The 16,636-nt window shown below is 35.0% G+C and overlaps 3 protein-coding genes across 3 annotated transcripts; 1 reads left to right on the forward strand and 2 right to left on the reverse strand.

Annotated features, from left to right (window-relative positions):
• Positions 1–1,942: 1,942 nt before the first annotated feature.
• Positions 1,943–4,436, reverse strand: LOC137013126 (gastrula zinc finger protein XlCGF57.1-like). Its single transcript, XM_067376751.1, has 3 exons — positions 4,353–4,436; positions 3,485–3,652; positions 1,943–3,287 (listed from the first exon to the last, which is right to left on the reverse strand). Exons 2-3 carry the CDS (start codon positions 3,540–3,542, stop codon positions 2,305–2,307), a joined length of 1,041 nt encoding a protein of 346 aa, XP_067232852.1. The 5' UTR covers positions 3,543–3,652; positions 4,353–4,436; the 3' UTR covers positions 1,943–2,304.
• A 1,625-nt stretch (positions 4,437–6,061) lies between these two features.
• LOC137012316 (zinc finger protein 501-like) lies at positions 6,062–7,659 on the reverse strand. Its single transcript, XM_067375438.1, has 3 exons — positions 7,603–7,659; positions 7,094–7,280; positions 6,062–6,894 (listed from the first exon to the last, which is right to left on the reverse strand). Exons 1-3 carry the CDS (start codon positions 7,657–7,659, stop codon positions 6,062–6,064), a joined length of 1,077 nt encoding a protein of 358 aa, XP_067231539.1.
• Positions 7,660–10,890: 3,231 nt separating this feature from the next.
• Positions 10,891–14,239, forward strand: LOC137013122 (gastrula zinc finger protein XlCGF57.1-like). Its single transcript, XM_067376741.1, has 3 exons — positions 10,891–10,948; positions 12,383–13,204; positions 13,289–14,239. Exons 1-3 carry the CDS (start codon positions 10,891–10,893, stop codon positions 13,504–13,506), a joined length of 1,098 nt encoding a protein of 365 aa, XP_067232842.1. The 3' UTR covers positions 13,507–14,239.
• Positions 14,240–16,636: the final 2,397 nt, after the last annotated feature.

Raw genomic sequence — 16,636 nt, forward strand, 5'->3', positions numbered from 1 at the left:
TTGTAGATGTTTAAGAGGCTGTTGTGTTGACCTTGATTTATCATACTGAGGTGTTCATTTATTTTATTTTATTTTAGAAAATAAACATTATTTCTCATCTTACAAATCAATTGTTTCTTATTTTCACCAGCATGTCTCTGGGCTGTTGAGGACTAGTGTATCTTTGAGCCTACATTCAGTATGAGTGATACTTAAGTACTTTTAAAATCATCTTTTATGCAAGTCGTGTTGGAATTGGTGACTTGTAACTTGTAATGGAGTCGTTTTTGCTGTAAGGTATCTGTACTTTTAATCAAGGTTTTCAGGTCCTCTTTACACCTCTGCTTTTCAACCATTTAATCTGGAGTTTACTGCTCAACATTTATAACGTTCTTCCTTAGCTAGGCTCTTTATTTGAAGCTTGCAAGGCAATAAAGCCCTTAGCTGGGGGTCTTGTAGCCTGAATGGAACTGCAAATGACAGATTCTCTGATTTTGGGTCCTGCGTGTTGATTTGGGATCTGGAGTGTTGAGATGAGTTTTCAGTTTTCAATAGGATTCAATTAGATTATCCTATTTATTTTTAAGAAACAAACTTTTGAAGATTTGCGTGGCTTTCGTTTTCCTGCAGAGTACTTCCGAGCCGTAGTACAGTCAGGGAACATGTCTGCTACACTACAGTTGAAATCATAGCAAAAATTTAAGGCCACATTATTTTTGGCGCAAAAAATTGACATTTACAGCTCAGCTTTGGTCACTTGATCAACCTCAGAAACGTTTGTAGTTACAAATCTGGCATGTTTCAAAAGTTTGTGCTTTGCAGATTTGTCATGTTGGCTCACATCACTTTTCTCTCCACTAAATCTGTGTAGCTTATTTGACAAAAAGCATGACTTTGCCCGATGTTGCTCTTGGTTAAGTACGAGTAAGCCTCCTCCCATTTTTTGAGATACTTACACAAATGTTTTGCCTTTTTTACAGGTACTCCAATGGCATCTCTCTCACGTTCCTCCATCCTTGAGATGATGGTCTTCTTCTTCGACCGCTATTCTTCTTCTTCTTCCCTTTTTTGGCAGTTCACACCAATTTCGCAGATTGCCACCACCTACTGTGACTATTACCGGAGGGGAGTGTAGCAAACATATCAAATGTGCCCAGTGGGATTTTTTTTTACAGAAAGATTAAAAATACGGGAGAAATACGGGAAAATATTTACATGGGATGATAGTGAGATATAATGGTAAAATATGGGAGAATCCTTGGAAAAAGGGGAGGGTTGACCGGTATGGCTCACAGCTAGGCGTTTTCAGCAGAGTTCCTAGCATTTTCGGTGCATATAAGGCCTTCTGAAGCGAAGCGTTTGTTAAAAAATAAATAAATAAAATAAAATAAAATAAATATGGATATATTTTTTTACATTGATTAGTCTTTCAGACTGGTCACAAAGCGTGCATTCTCCCAACCCAGAGTCTGTTTCGACTGTCCCTATTTAAGCTTGAGCCATTCATAAAATGCTCTGTGACTGGCGATTGGTGGCACAATCCCCAAAGTCAGAGCCTTATGTCAGCAGATTAACAGGCGGATCCTCCACTCAAAATTCATACCTGAAACAGACAAAGTACACACAGACACACACACATATGCAGCAACATATAGGCCTTGAGTAACCCCCCTGGAGCCTTATGTACACTTTTATGATGGATGGATGTGGATGGAATCGCTTTCTTCAGCTCATACTCGTAGGTCCCGTTCATTGCCATTATAAAGCTTGGATGCATCAGTGTATTTATTAAAATATCTCCAAGAGTGTTTCTGAGAAAGAAGGAAGTTATATACACCTAGGATGGCTTGAGGGTGAGTAGGCTTGGGCTAATTTTCATTTGAAAGTGAACTAATACTTTAAGAATAATACAGAATGAATCAACAAAAACATTTTATTTGTCAGGTTAAAACGCACTGCTGATTACACAATTAGAAGCCAGTTCAGAAATAATAAATACATAACATTAATTGGTCAAAGATGACTCTAACAGTAATAAATGCATACACACAGTGGTGTGTGAGTGTTTTTAAGACACTCACCCATCACTGCATGGGGGTCTTCTGGCTACAGAGTTTCCAAAATGGCTGCTATGCTATATTCCCTTAAATACCCAGACCAGAACAAAAGAACTGTAAATATTTACAATCCTAAAATGAGTGAGGAGAGAATTTTGGGCAAGGTGGTGTTGTTGAGATCTTCTCTCCTAATTAATGAGATTTATTGTTTTATTGCAGGAAAACCAAGGCTTAAAATCCTTTGCTTAATCTAAATTTCAAATTAGACTCACTTAGACACTCTCGGGCAACACTTTTTCTTATGAGACAGTAGATAAGAGGAGCAGGTGAATCTCTTCCCACATGAAGAGCACTGGTGTGGTTTCTCTCCCGTATGAATTCTCTCATGATCTTTCTTGTATCCAGACTGAGTGAAACTCTTTCCACAGTGTGAGCACTTGAAAGGTTTCTCTCCAGTATGACTTCTCTGATGTATTTTTAAGGCACCGGATGTAATGAAGGTCTTCCCACAGTCAAAGCACATATAAGGTTTCACACCAGTATGAATACTCTCATGCACTTTTAAAGAGTTCATTTGTGAAAAACTCTTTCCACAATAAGAGCAATTGTGAGGCTTCACAGCAGCATGAATTGTGAGGTGTTGTCTCAAGTTTGATGAAACAACAAATTTTTTATCACACTGATCACAGCTAAATGATCTCACTCCAGAGTGAGTGCGTAGATGATCTTTGAAAGAGCTTTTCTGAGCGAAACTCTTTCCACACTGAGTACATGTGAACGGTTTTTCTCCAGTGTGAATCCTCATGTGCTTATTTAATTCTATTTTCTGAATGAAACCCTTTCCACACTGAGTGCATGTTAACGGTTTTTCTTCATTGTGAACTCTCAGGTGCACATTTAGGTGTCCCTTCTGAATGAAACTCTTTCCACACTGATTACATGAATAAGGCCTCTCTCCAGTGTGAGATCTTAAGTGAACTTCGAGCTTTGATTTATATAAGAATCTCACTCCACACTGAGTGCACGTGAATGGTTTTTCTCCGGTGTGAGATGTCATGTGCACAGTAAGCTTTCCTTTCTGTCTGAAACTCTTTCCACACTCAGAGCAGGTGAACGCTCCTTTGACTCCAGTTTTTACAGCTTGTTTCTGTGAAGAACTATTCCATCTGTGTGAAACTAAGCCATCTTCATCTTTGAAAATTTGAGGTTTTTGAAACATCTGCTGTTTGTCTTCATTCACTTCCAATGGGTCTAAAATCAACATATTAAATTTCAGTAATTCAATAAAAGAATGAGAAATGAGAAACAAAAATAAATATTGTTTAAATTCTCAATTTCACACAAATCTAGTTTAATGTTAGTATCTAGTTTTAGATGTATAGCTATATGTCAGTTTTCATCTTAATGTTCCTCATCAGTCAATAAAGAGAATGAAGGAAAACACCAACCTGTTTGTTCCTCTGTATCTTCATCTCTCATACTGCAGGGTTCTTCCTCAAACTCCATCTTTACAATAGTATGTCAGTAGTTTCTCCTGGAGTAATTCATCCAGCTTGCTGCTTCTTCTCCTGTGGGAAGATGGGAATATTCCCCAGCATTTAAACTCTCATGAACGACTGTGGGAGGAAATGAATAAATTAGTGAATTGTGGTCGTTGTTGCTTATTTAGTAGATGATCATCACATTTACAATCACTCTCAATTAATCAGCTTTGTGTTACTTGGGTAAAGTTGGTTTTATATTGGCACATTCGGACATCAGTATTCAATAGCCTTGTTAATCACACTACATTGGACATTCAGTGGACATTCACAAGTAAATATGCCATTAAAACAATACTTGCCTATTTTGATCGACTGTGAAAAATGTTGTAAGTTGACAATCGTTGGTTGTCAATATCATGTCGCTGCTTAAAATTCGTAAACATTAATTTATTACACATTTATTGGAAAGTCTGAATTTATCAGAAGTCCAAATGTGCGAATATAAAACCAACTTGACCCAAGTCTTTGAGTTTTGCTCAAAAAATCTGTTTAGAAACAATTCAACGCCTGAAGCATTTGTATGTTGCTCTTACATTAGATATGATCTATATGCATTTAAAAAAAACTGTTTACCAGGTTTCATTACATAAAATGAAAACGCAACTCATGATCTTCACAAATTGTAATGTGAAAATCACATCAGTATAAGTTTACATTTCACGATGTACAACACAGTCGGTTCATTTCGTTTAATTTCTGAGCGATTCGCTAAATAAACTGACTCGTTTGGATTTAGATTTCTCTTATTAAATTATAAAATGAATGTACACACAGTCAGGAGATTTAGATCAGAATGAACGGCTGTGTTCCACTTCTCATGTTTATGTTCCCTTCCCTCGCTCACTTCTCTTCTTCTCTTATACTCGGATGTATCATTGCTTCAGTTGCACGAGCGCCCTCTACTGGCGAGAAACCAATCCCTATTAAACTATCTAACCTTTATAAAATTAGATACAAGACAGCCAAGATAAGATCTGTTTGAAACAAATATGTTTGTTTTGGGGAACTTCAAATTTCTGCTAAGGAGTTTGCTATTATATTTACCTTCTGGACTCCTTCAACTGTTTTATGTTAATGATGTTGTTGATTTTAATATACATTTTGATTTCATTTTAAAGTAAGATGGTACAAATAGTCTATTATTAATAAAATGTGTATTATTAAGAAAGATAAAGATTTACCTTAAACTCCAGAACTCCAGTTCTGTCCGAGCAACTCAATGCAAGTTGTCAGATTTAGATTTCTCTCAATAAAAATAAAATCACAGTTCTTACAGTTTGATAAACACAGTGAATTTAAAGGTTCACTGTAGCCTTTGGTGCTTAATAAACAAAATGTAATGTGTCTTGAAGAAGAACATAGACCTTTTTCACAGCAGCGCTATTGTCTAGACTTTTTTTCTAATGAAACTTCATGGAAAGATTTTTTGCATTGTTTTGTCAGCAAAAAAAAATTATTTGTCAAAATTGTTGTGTATTGCATTTTAAGTGTTGCTTGTTTTACAAAACCCTGTATTGCTCCTCTCTTGTATTGCACATTGTATATGAGGTGAACTGAGCAGTAAAGCAACAATGTGAAAATGCTCATGCCAGCATAATCGCTCAAGCAGTGCATGGTCATCTCATACAGATGTAACAAAATAATAGTTCAGAAAACTAGTGTGTTGCCATAAAACTCTATGATTTATGAAGGAATGTTTTATTTCTCTGTGGAGTTTAACTATTTTCATTGCACATATGATGCATTTGTGAAACAATGATAGTCTATAATTCATATCAAACTTGTTTTTAGTCTTGCTGTTTAGAAGTGATGCATTGAAAATTTGAAATCACACTCTACACTGTATAAATGTGAGAAATATTAATAAAAGGAACTTGTGATTTATTTAGATGTAATGAATAGATTTAGCAGGAATAAAATAAATAAATAAATAAATAAATAAAATACACTAAATGAGTCAGGTGAACTAAATTTTTATTTCACATATTTTCAAAATGCGCAATCATTACATTACACAAAACATTTAAGATGCCATAGATACAACAAACAACTATTAATAAACCCCATTCAACCATAAGCTAGCCTACCCCATACCACAACTTGAATGATTTTGATATATTTTGTTCAGTTTCAAACACCATAAATCAGCTCATGATCATTCATATAGTCTGAGTGATTTCAACACAAGAACGCCTTTCCAATATGTTCTCAATGCTTCACTGAACAGCTAAGCTAAAAAATGCTTTGTTTTGTTTGTGAGATGATAATTTAATGAACTAATGTTCAAGATGTTTTAGAAATGATCAAGATAAATTTAAAATAAAATTTTCCTATGTCAAAAGATCAAACTTCACTTGTAAATTTTAACAAATTACCTTCTTAGATGAAATTCTAATTCTAAATTTGGTCTAATTCCAGTTTATGCTTTTCTTAATCATTTACTTGCGAGTGTTAAACATGAAACTTTTCTCATCATTTGGACTACTTTGGGCAACGCTTCTTCTTAATATGTAACTGCAGATTAGGTAAGTAGTTGAAACTCTTCCCACATGAAGAGCACTGGTGTGGCTTTTCTCCAGTATGAATTTTCTCATGAGATTTCAAGTATGAAGACGAAGAGAAACCCTTTCCACAGTGTGAGCACTTGTACAGCTTCTCTACAGTATGAATTCTCTGGTGCACTTTTAAGCCACTGGATGTAGTGAAGGTCTTTTCACAGTCGGAGCAAACATAAGGTTTCACACCAGTATGTATCCGCTCATGGTCTTTTAACTTTTGTAGATCTATAAAACCCTTTTCGCAAAAAGAACAAATGTGAGGCTTCACACCAGTATGAACTTTAAGGTGCCTTCTTAAGTATGTTGACGAAACAAATGTTTTATCACACTGATCACAGCTGAATGTTCTCACTCCAGAGTGAGAGCGCAGATGATTGTTGAGAACTCTTTTCTGAGCAAAACTCTTTCCACACTGAGTGCATGTGAACGGTTTTTCTCCAGTGTGAACTGTCATGTGCTCTTTTAAACATGCTTTGTCAACAAAACTATTTCCACACTGAGTGCATCCGAACGGTCTTTCTCCTGTGTGAACTCTCATGTGTACATCCAACTTTCCTTTCTCTGTGAAATCCTTTCCACATTGAGTGCATGTTAACAGATTCTCTCCAGTGTGAAATCTCATGTGTCTGTTAAGGTCTGGTTTACGTGTGTACCTCTTTCCACACTCAGAGCAGGTGAAAGGTCCTTTGACTCCAGATTTCCCACCTTTTTTGTGTGTGAAATTCTTTTTAGTCTTGGGAATGACTGTGTTTCCATCTGCATTTGTGAAATGATGTGATTTTTGAGATCGATGTTGTTTGTTTTCATTCACTTTCATTGGGTCTAAAATCAACATATTCAATTTTCAATATTCATTTAAAGAAAGACAATGCTACTGTCATGATTGATCACAGGAAGCTAATGCGAGTTTACAGATTTATTAACAATGGTCAGAAAATGAGGTAAACACAGTCACAGTAATGGCGGATCTCTGGTGACGCAGGGATTGAGATGATCGGTAGATGGTTGTGCAGAGAAGTGATGATGATGATAATAATCCAAGGTCCAGACAAAGAACACCGAACTGGAACAGGAGAAGACACGACTGGAACTCCGAGCAGGAACAGGACGAGACAACACAGCACAAACAACCAAACAACGATCTGACGGAGGAGAGAATGAGGTGAGCAGATATAGGGGAGATAATGAGTAGCAGCTGGTGAGGTGATGACTTGCAGGTGACGTTATGATGAGCCACGTGGCCTGGAACACACACACACATCCACGCCCACTGCTGTCACAACACAGAACACGCGACAGAAAGGAAACAATGCATCTGCGAGCCGTGACAGCTACAACAAGAAGGAATGTAAGTGAACCTCTATTTAGCAAAAATCTATCTAGTTTCAGATGTATTGTTATATATCAGTTTTCTTCTTAATGTTCCTTATCAGTCAATAAAGGGAATAAAGGAAAACACCAAACTGTTTGTTCCTCTGTCTCTTCATCTCTCATACTGCAGGGTTCTTCCTCAAACTCCATCTTTACAATAGTATGTCAGTAGTTTCTCCTGGAGTAATTCCTCCTGCTTGCTTCTTCTTCTCCTGTGGGAAGATGGGAATATTCCCCAGCATTTAAACTGTCATGAATGGCTGTGGGAGTGGCTTCACTGACTGAAGGTGTGAACTGTGCAAATGATCATCACTTACAATCAATCTGGATTATTCAGGTGAAAATGTTTTCTCAAATGGTCATTTAGCATCAATTTCTTTATTTGAGTTTTTACAGTATAAGGCTGGAAGATTAAGCTGCAGAAAGCATTTGAAGGATGACATGCATAATTCAGTAATTAATCTGACTCCAATTTAATTAATTATTTTTTAACCTTTTAAAAGTAAAAATATTTTTTGGAACTGATAGATAAACACAGGATTTAACCTGAACATTTAGATAATGTAAGTTACAGCTTTCAACATTAACAGTTCTCAAAGCATTTAAAACATGCAAATGTATTTATTAAGTTACATGATTAGATATAGCGACAGTAGAATGGAACCAAATACTGTATAGAAAAACTGCTGTAAAAAATAATGCACTGCTGTGCAGAAGATGCCGTAAAAGCCTTTCTTGTCTATGAGGTTATGCTCTGGTGTGCAAGAGTGGCAGAGTTAAAACCCTTCACCAAGATCACCAGTTTACCTTGAGCATTGTTAAACATGAGTGGAATAGAGATGTTAAAACCAACTGACAGGAAACCAAAAGACCATAAACTTGAAGGCAAATGGGTGGTGATGAAGAGGGGGAGAAGTATGTTAACATATTCTCCTCAATGCATGTTTCTGCAATGGTACTACACATTAGGATACTTTAATATCTCTATTAAGTACACCACACTTCAGTTCATTTTATAAGCCGCCAAATGAGACCAAACATTACATAGTTACATGTTAGAACACAAAAGAAGATAAATAGTATGTAGTGGAAAGCACGTGTTTTGTGAAGCAAATGGTACAAATGGTCGTTGAGGTGCAAATGACTCCATTTCAACAAACAGAGCCATCCTGTGTAGTGTCCCAACAGTCTTCAGTCAGCATATCAATGAATCCTTGGCATTAGGATACTGTGATGAAGAAGGTCATTGTCCCACATTCAAGTAATTTGTTCAGCAAACCATACACTGGTTGTGCTCACATAAGTTGTCAACTTTAGATTTATTCTAGTTAATGAAATTAATACACTTAATGTACTCACGAAGTGATCAACAGCAGATTTTGAGTCATTTCATGAACCACAATGGACTCGAAAATATCACACCAGTAACTAGTGACATAACTAGATAACTAGAAACTACACATAATCATAATGACTCATCTGGTCAAAAGCTGGATAATTTACTGAAATTAGTATGGAGGTTTGATTGTTTGACAAGAGGAACCTTTGGGAAAGGTCAAAATAATAGTTTAGAGCAACAACTGACAACTGGCTGCTTGAGACCTGAAGATGCCTTGCCATGATCTATAAGGACATCCGGTACCTAAATCCACGGTTCCAGCATCAGCATCGTGATGGATGGAGATGCGCTTCTGACTATCTGACCATTTATGGAAAATTACAAATTTTTTAAATTTTCTTAGCCAATCAGAATTGTTTAACCTAAGTAATGATGTAGTTAACAGACTTTGTTAAGAGTAAAATTGTTGTGGAAATGTTAATGTGCGCAGAGCGGCCTACGAACTCCTTGTGAGATTTGAAGATGGCTTCTGCTGATGAAACTGCAAACTATTCTTCAGTAAAATTTCCCGTACAGTTCAATCAAATTTTATCGAGGTTGTTAAGGGAGTCCCCCAAAGATCTGTTCTGGGGCCATTTTAATAACTTTATACATAAATGGTCTTGATTCCAATATTGTTAATGCAAAGTTTCATTTGTACGCAAACAATACTGTTATTCAGTATATTACTGAAGGGAGATAATCAAAATTCCCTTGCCTCTTCACTATAGATACATATATCCTTTTTTGAATGATTGACGTGAGTGATTATAATAAGAGTGATAATCAATAATCAAAATGTAACCTCTTTTAATTATTAATTGATTTGAGGTCTGTATGAAAATTAGGGCTGCTTTTCTTAGGACATGCCTGTTAAAAATATCTTAGTGAGATTTTCCTGATTAAAGGTATAAATCACTCTCTGCACAATGTGAAAATATGATAAATAAAAATGAACAAAATGTGATCATAATAAAATTATAGGCTAAATTGAAGTTTTCATTAAATCAGGGGGTTTCATTTTCTATTCAGCATTGCTAAACAGTAATGGCACCAGATGTTTTTCTATGTAAATTTAAAGAGGCGATTCATCCTTAAAAATGTACTCTAACAAACACAAATATAAACTAATAATTTAGCAATACATTTATTTTTTTCATATGGGGTTGAAGGAGTCTAGAAGGTAAATACAAATGCAAACTCCAGCAGATATTTGAAGTTTGAATCTTTGTTTCAAAGCAAACATATTTGGGGAGATAAATAGTGTTGATGTAATCTCAAACAAGATAACAGATCTTTTCTTGGTTGTCTTGTAAACATTCTAATCTATGAAGGTTAGATAGTTTAATAGCGATTGTTTTCGCCACTAGAGGGTGTTCGTGCAACCGAAGCAATGACACACGAGTCCTGGAGAAGAAGAGCGAGGGAAGGGAACATAAACATATGAAGTGGAACACAGCCGTTCATTCTATTATATTAATTTCTGCTGTTTTTCAGACTGTGAGTACATTCATTGTATCATTTATTAGGAGAAATCTCAATCCAAACGACATTTTAGTGAATCAAAATAAACCGTTGTACATTATTGAAACGTAAACTAATTTTCTGACTGGTTTTTCTCATTAGAATTTGTGAATATATGATTTGTTTTCATTTTCTACAATAAACAGGTGAACCCTATTAAACAGAGTTTTAATGCATCTAAATCATATTTAATGTAAGTCAAGAACAACATAAAAATCAGCTAGAGGAATTTAATTGTTTCTAAATAGTTATTTTAGCAAAACACTTAAAGCTGGATAATTGAGAGTGATTGTAAGTGTTATGATAATCTGCTAAGTGAGCAACAGCGATCACAATTCACACTTTCAGTCAGTGAAGCTGCTCTGACAGCCGTTCATGAGAGTTTAGATGTTGGGGAATATTCCCATCTTCCCACAGGAGAAGAAGAATCAAGCAGGAGGAATTACTCCAGGAGAAACTACTGACATACTATTGTAAAGATGGAGATTAAAGAAGAACCCTGCAGAATAAAAGATGAAGATACAGAGGAACAAATAGGTTGGTGTTTTCCTTCATTCTCTTTAACACCTGATGAGGAACGTTAAGATGAAAACCGACATATCCTCCTGAGACCCAGGCATAGACTTTTTTTCCTCTGTAGAGGACATTATATTTTAGTGAATTTCTCTGAGACCATACATGTCCCAGTTTTGTATAGAGCACATTCAGGGCTTTTCAGAGTTTGGAGGTTTTACCATGAAAACTCTCCTTTTTATTTTTAAAATTAACTGACATTGACTGAATGATCAGATTTAGCACTCACTCACTTACGGAAATATGATAATATTTTGTAATTATCATTTGAATCTGACTCATTTTCAAATTGTCATAAATAAACATCTCAGGAAAACGTTATGGGGTTTCGAATCATAATATGTCTTTCTGTTATGAATGAGGTCATTGATTTCTATAGAAGACACCTGGACTTACAGTATATTTATTAGGCATTTTGAGGGGAAAGGCAAGGCATGTTAATAGGAAAAGAATTCTTATGAAAATGTTGCCAAGTTATTACTCCCATTATTACACATCTTTTTTCATGACATGTTGCCTCAAGAACACATTAATATGCAAATTAGATACATTGTATAGAATTCGACTACCCATTACTACTACCTTTATGGCAATTTTACACATATTGCATAGAGTAAATAAATGGTATATCAAATGATTCTTTTACATCTTTCATAACAGTTAAGAATCATCTTTATACAAATGTAGCAAATTGGCTCAAAAGGGAAATGTAAATAATTAATAACTTATAATTATGAATATTTGGATCAGTTAATAGAATTAACTTTTTGTAACTGAAATAATATTACAATCAGTTAATCTATTCGCTCAGGTGAAAAAAGTACACTTCCATATAATGTACTTAAAGTGCTCTATTTTCACGCACTAATTTTGTGCTTAATTCTAATGCCCAGTTTCACAGACAGGGCTTAGCCTAAGCCAGAATTAGGCCTTAGTTCAATTAGGATATTTAAGTAACTTTTATAAACTACTTGAAAAAAAACATTACTGTTGATGAGCATCTTGAGATAAAACAATGGCAGTGACATATTTTAAGATGTGTCAGCACAAGTTGCTTTCAGTTAAAGCAGCTCAAACATGCATTTTAGTCTAGGACTAGCTCAAGCCTTGTCTGTAAAACCGGGAGAATAATAGTACTTCTTAAGATAATCTTAAGTACATCTAAGTGTACTCAACTGTGCTATTTTGAGACATTTTTAAATCCTTTTGTTTCTTATGTTTCAAACAATGTAATAACATTAAAAAATAAATTCACATAAAAACTGGTTCTCATGAGGATATAACAATACATAAGAATTTTGCTAAATTAAAAATGAACTTTAAAATGAAAATTTTTTTCTTTGTTTCCCATTTGTCTTTCTTTAATTGAATTTTGGCAATTTAATATGTTGAACTTAGACCCATTGGAAGTGAATGAAGACAAACCTCATAATTTCACAAATGAAGATGGAAAACTGACATATAAAAATGAAGAAAAACAACATCTATTTCAAAACACTCATTTAAAAAATGAAGATGTAAATGCAGCCGTTTCAAAGACGGAAGAGAATTTCACACAAAAACAAGCTGGAAAATCTGGAGTCAAAGGATCTTTCACCTGCTCTGAGTGTGGAAAGAGTTTCACACAGAAATCAAATCTGAAGAGACATATGAGAATTCACACTGAAGAAAGACCATTCACATGCTCTCAGTGTGGAAAGAGTTTCCTTCACAAAAGACATCTAAATGACCACATGAGAATTCACACTGGAGAAAAACCGTTCACATGCACTCAGTGTGGAAAGAGTTTCATTCAGAAAGAACACCTAAATGAGCACATGAGAATTCACACTGGAGAAAATCTGTTCACGTGCACTCAATGTGGGAAAAGTTTTATTAAGAAAGGAGCCTTAAAAGAACACATGAGAATTCACACTGGAGAAAAACCGTTCATATGCACTCAGTGTGGAAAACGTTTCACTTACAAAAGCGCTCTCACCTCTCATTTGCGCTCTCACTCTGGAGTGAGATCATTCAGCTGTGACCAGTGTGACAAAACATTCATTGCGGCATCAAGCTTAAAAATACATCTTAAAATTCATACTGGTGTAAAGCCTCATTTTTGTTCTTTTTGTGGGAAGGGTTTTTCAGTAAGGCACACCTTAAAACTGCATGAGCGTGTTCATACTGGTGTGAGACCTCATGTGTGCTCTGACTGTGGGAAGACCTACACTACATTGGGTGCCTTAAAAATACACCAGAGAGTTCATACTGGAGAGAAACCGTTTAAGTGCTCTCACTGTGGAAAGAGTTTTGCTCGGGCAGATTACTTAAAACACCATGAGAGAATTCATACTGGAGAGAAACTGTATCAGTGCTTACACTGTGGAAAGAAATTCACTTATTCAAAATCCTTGAAAGATCATGGGAGAGTTCATACTGGAGAGAAGCCACATCAATGCTCTTTATGTGGGAAGAATTTCACCCAAACATCTAGTCTACACACTCATAAGAAAAAATGTTGTCTGAAGTTGCCTCAATGAGCAAAATTCAGATCCATCACTGGCAAAAATAAATATATATATATATATATGCTTGCAAGTAAATAATTTGACATTCAGATTAAGCAAAAGCTGGATAATTAGTACTGAGGTTTGATTGTTTGACAAGAGGAACCTTTGGAAAGGTCAAAATAATAGTTTAGAAAACTAGTGTAGCGACTTGTGAAGGGATGTGTTTTGTTTCTTATAATTATTTTTATTAATTGTGCATATAATGCATTTGTATAAAAGTGCCAACAATAGAATTAAATCATAATGCATATTTTGTTTTAGCTGTTTAGATGCATTCATATATTTAAGTTTTTTTTTTTTTCATTTAAATTAAATTTGATTAAAGATTAAGATTAGAATTGCAGACAAACAGCAAATGCTTAACAGCTTTAATAGTCATTTTATTGCATCTGGGCCTACATTCCAAATAAATAATTATAATAATTTAAATTAAGAATTTCTGGGTGCAGAATGGCATCTATGGACTAGAGAGTTAGCTCTAAAAGATGTACATGTGAATAAATCTTCAGGTCCTGACCATATTGCTCTCTGTTCTTAAAATAGCATCTGGTATTATTTCACCTATGTTTACATATTTGTTTAATCTCTCCTTTAATCCAAAAAATGATAATTCTGTCATTATTAACTTCATTTACAATATTATATCTAAAGTATTATTATGGCAGTGAGTGGGTCCTGACACATGTTGTCTAACTCCAGTAGATTATAGAGCAGGGGTGTCCAAACTCAGTCCTGGAGGGCCAAAGTCCTGCAGAATGTAGCTCCAGCCCCAACTGACCCTTCGCAAAGACCCGCTCCCCTTAGTTAATGTTGCTTTGTCCGACACGCCATGGCTCTGTCACGTGTGAAAAATACATTGTGGAGCAAAGAGAACACTGACAACAGATCGACAGACAAGACAGAGCAGGTTACTTATGGCAATAAACAAAGTCCCAACTTTCAAACTGTAATTTTTTGAGAAATTCGAACAATAAAAACCGTTTTGTGGTTTTTTAATGAGTTGTGACAGATGGCTGTAGCACCTCAGCTCAAGCGGCTAGTGAACTGATCATCTCTTCCAACTAGTTAATTTATTGCATCAAATAAACATGAATGAACATGAGAACGAAAGTTGTTTCAAACAAGTTGGAGCTAAACCTAGCAGTACATTGGCCCTCGAGGACAGAGTTTGGAGACCCCTGGTTTAGGATGTCTGTAAATGCATCTTTTTCATTATCCACATGGATAATATAAAATCACTAACAAATAGGACTTTATCTGCAGACTTGATAAAGTCTGTATGGTGCCCTGTGGCCTGTATACAATAGCCAGCACAAATGTCAAACAGGATTTATCACTTACACTAGATAGTGTTACATAAATAACATTTGAGTAATACTGAAGATATTACTATAAATTACTGGAGCATGCTGGATTTGTGGACACAACAGTGTTTTTGGATTTGTGGAGTAAATGTTATAGTTTTTTTATTGTAAAAGAACAAAAAGATAAACCTTGGGGTAATAGGAGCGACCCAGAATTGGCACAGAAGGCCTCAAGTGGCATGTTGTTACCAGTGTTATTATTTGTAAATGTAATACTTATTGTAATAACTGTGTTGTTATTTTATATTTCCGTGAATTAGATGAATTCAGACATCTTTGCCTTCATTAAAACCAGGTTGATTTAGGGAAATTAATTTTGCATTCAATGTTATTGTGACATATCTTCAATTAAAATATGGGGGAGTAAAAACTGCAACTTGTCAATGGATTGACTATTGGAGCAAACATTTGCACATAATTAATTGAACCTGCATAATGCCTATACTGTATAATAGATATAAATGTTTCCCTATTCTATAATTCAGGAATTCAGTTTGCTGGAAAATGTCTATTAACAATTTCCCAATTTCAGTAGGAATGCTTTTGTTTATGTTGGGGAGTAAATATAGTAATTATCTCCATGCTGTACAAATTAAATTTGACTGTAAAGTGGTGACGCTCTATTAATAATTCAGTCATTCATTGCATCTCTAGATACTTAAATTGTGTGTAGAATTTGTTACAACAAGAAAATCAAAACTTGTTCTTATTGAGTGATTTAAGTAATGAACACATTTACTTGTGTGCACATATGATAAATAAACATGTTCCTAGACGTTCCCCAGGATTCACGGACTGGAGAGGAATACACCGTTGATGCTGTAGAGAAGAGAGATGTTGTTGGCATGCTGTTTTGTGAGTTACAGTGTAGTTTTCTTATGATTTGTGATCTGTAAACTGTATGTTCTTTAATTCGCTAACTTTGTAAAGTGACCTCATTTTGACTTTGTGTTCCACCTGTTGTATTTTTCATTTTGTCTCTTTATTGTGGTATTTGTGTTGCCCTTTTTTCTGTAAATATTGTATAAACATAATTTTACATTTATTACTGAAACCGTATGGATTGGGTGCCTTTTTCTTTTATTTATTTGTTTTCTCCTGTGTTTGGTTTAGCCAAAGAGTTAGGTAAGACCCATAGATAAGACTTACAGGGTTTATTTAGTTGTAAGTGGGTTTAGTCAGTGGCTGTTTATTTATTTATTTATTTATTTATTGTTTTTGCCTAGACCAACCCTGAAGATATTGCTTCATTTTTGTTTGTTTTTTGTGAAACTGAAAGAAAAATAAAAATTGGTTAATGTTAAAATGAGTTTCCAGAACATTTTATTTATGTTGCTTATCTAAATCTTCAAATCATTTTATAATGAATATAATGAACTTTAAAATGAAGTCAAGATTTACATTAAAATCAATATCAGAAACATCCAAGTTGAAGGAGTCCATAAAGTAATACAGTTGCAGCTGTATCACATATGAAATATGTTATTTTTTAATCAATACTTCTGAATTAAACATGTTTGGGGAGATAAACTGTTTTAATGTCAGTCAAGATAACAGCTTGTCGAGGTTTTATATAATTTGAGGGTTAAATAGTTTAATATGGTTTCCGCCAGTAGAGGGCGTTCGTCCAACCGAAGCAAAGACACACCCGAGTCTAGCCCTGCGTTCCAATGTCCATACTATCCACCCTAAATAGTATGTGAGATTAAAATAAGTGTGTCCCAAAGCATAGTATG

The sequence above is a fragment of the Chanodichthys erythropterus genome, chromosome 22, assembly GCF_024489055.1.
Source record: "Chanodichthys erythropterus isolate Z2021 chromosome 22, ASM2448905v1, whole genome shotgun sequence".
Lineage (NCBI taxonomy): Eukaryota > Metazoa > Chordata > Actinopteri > Cypriniformes > Xenocyprididae > Chanodichthys > Chanodichthys erythropterus.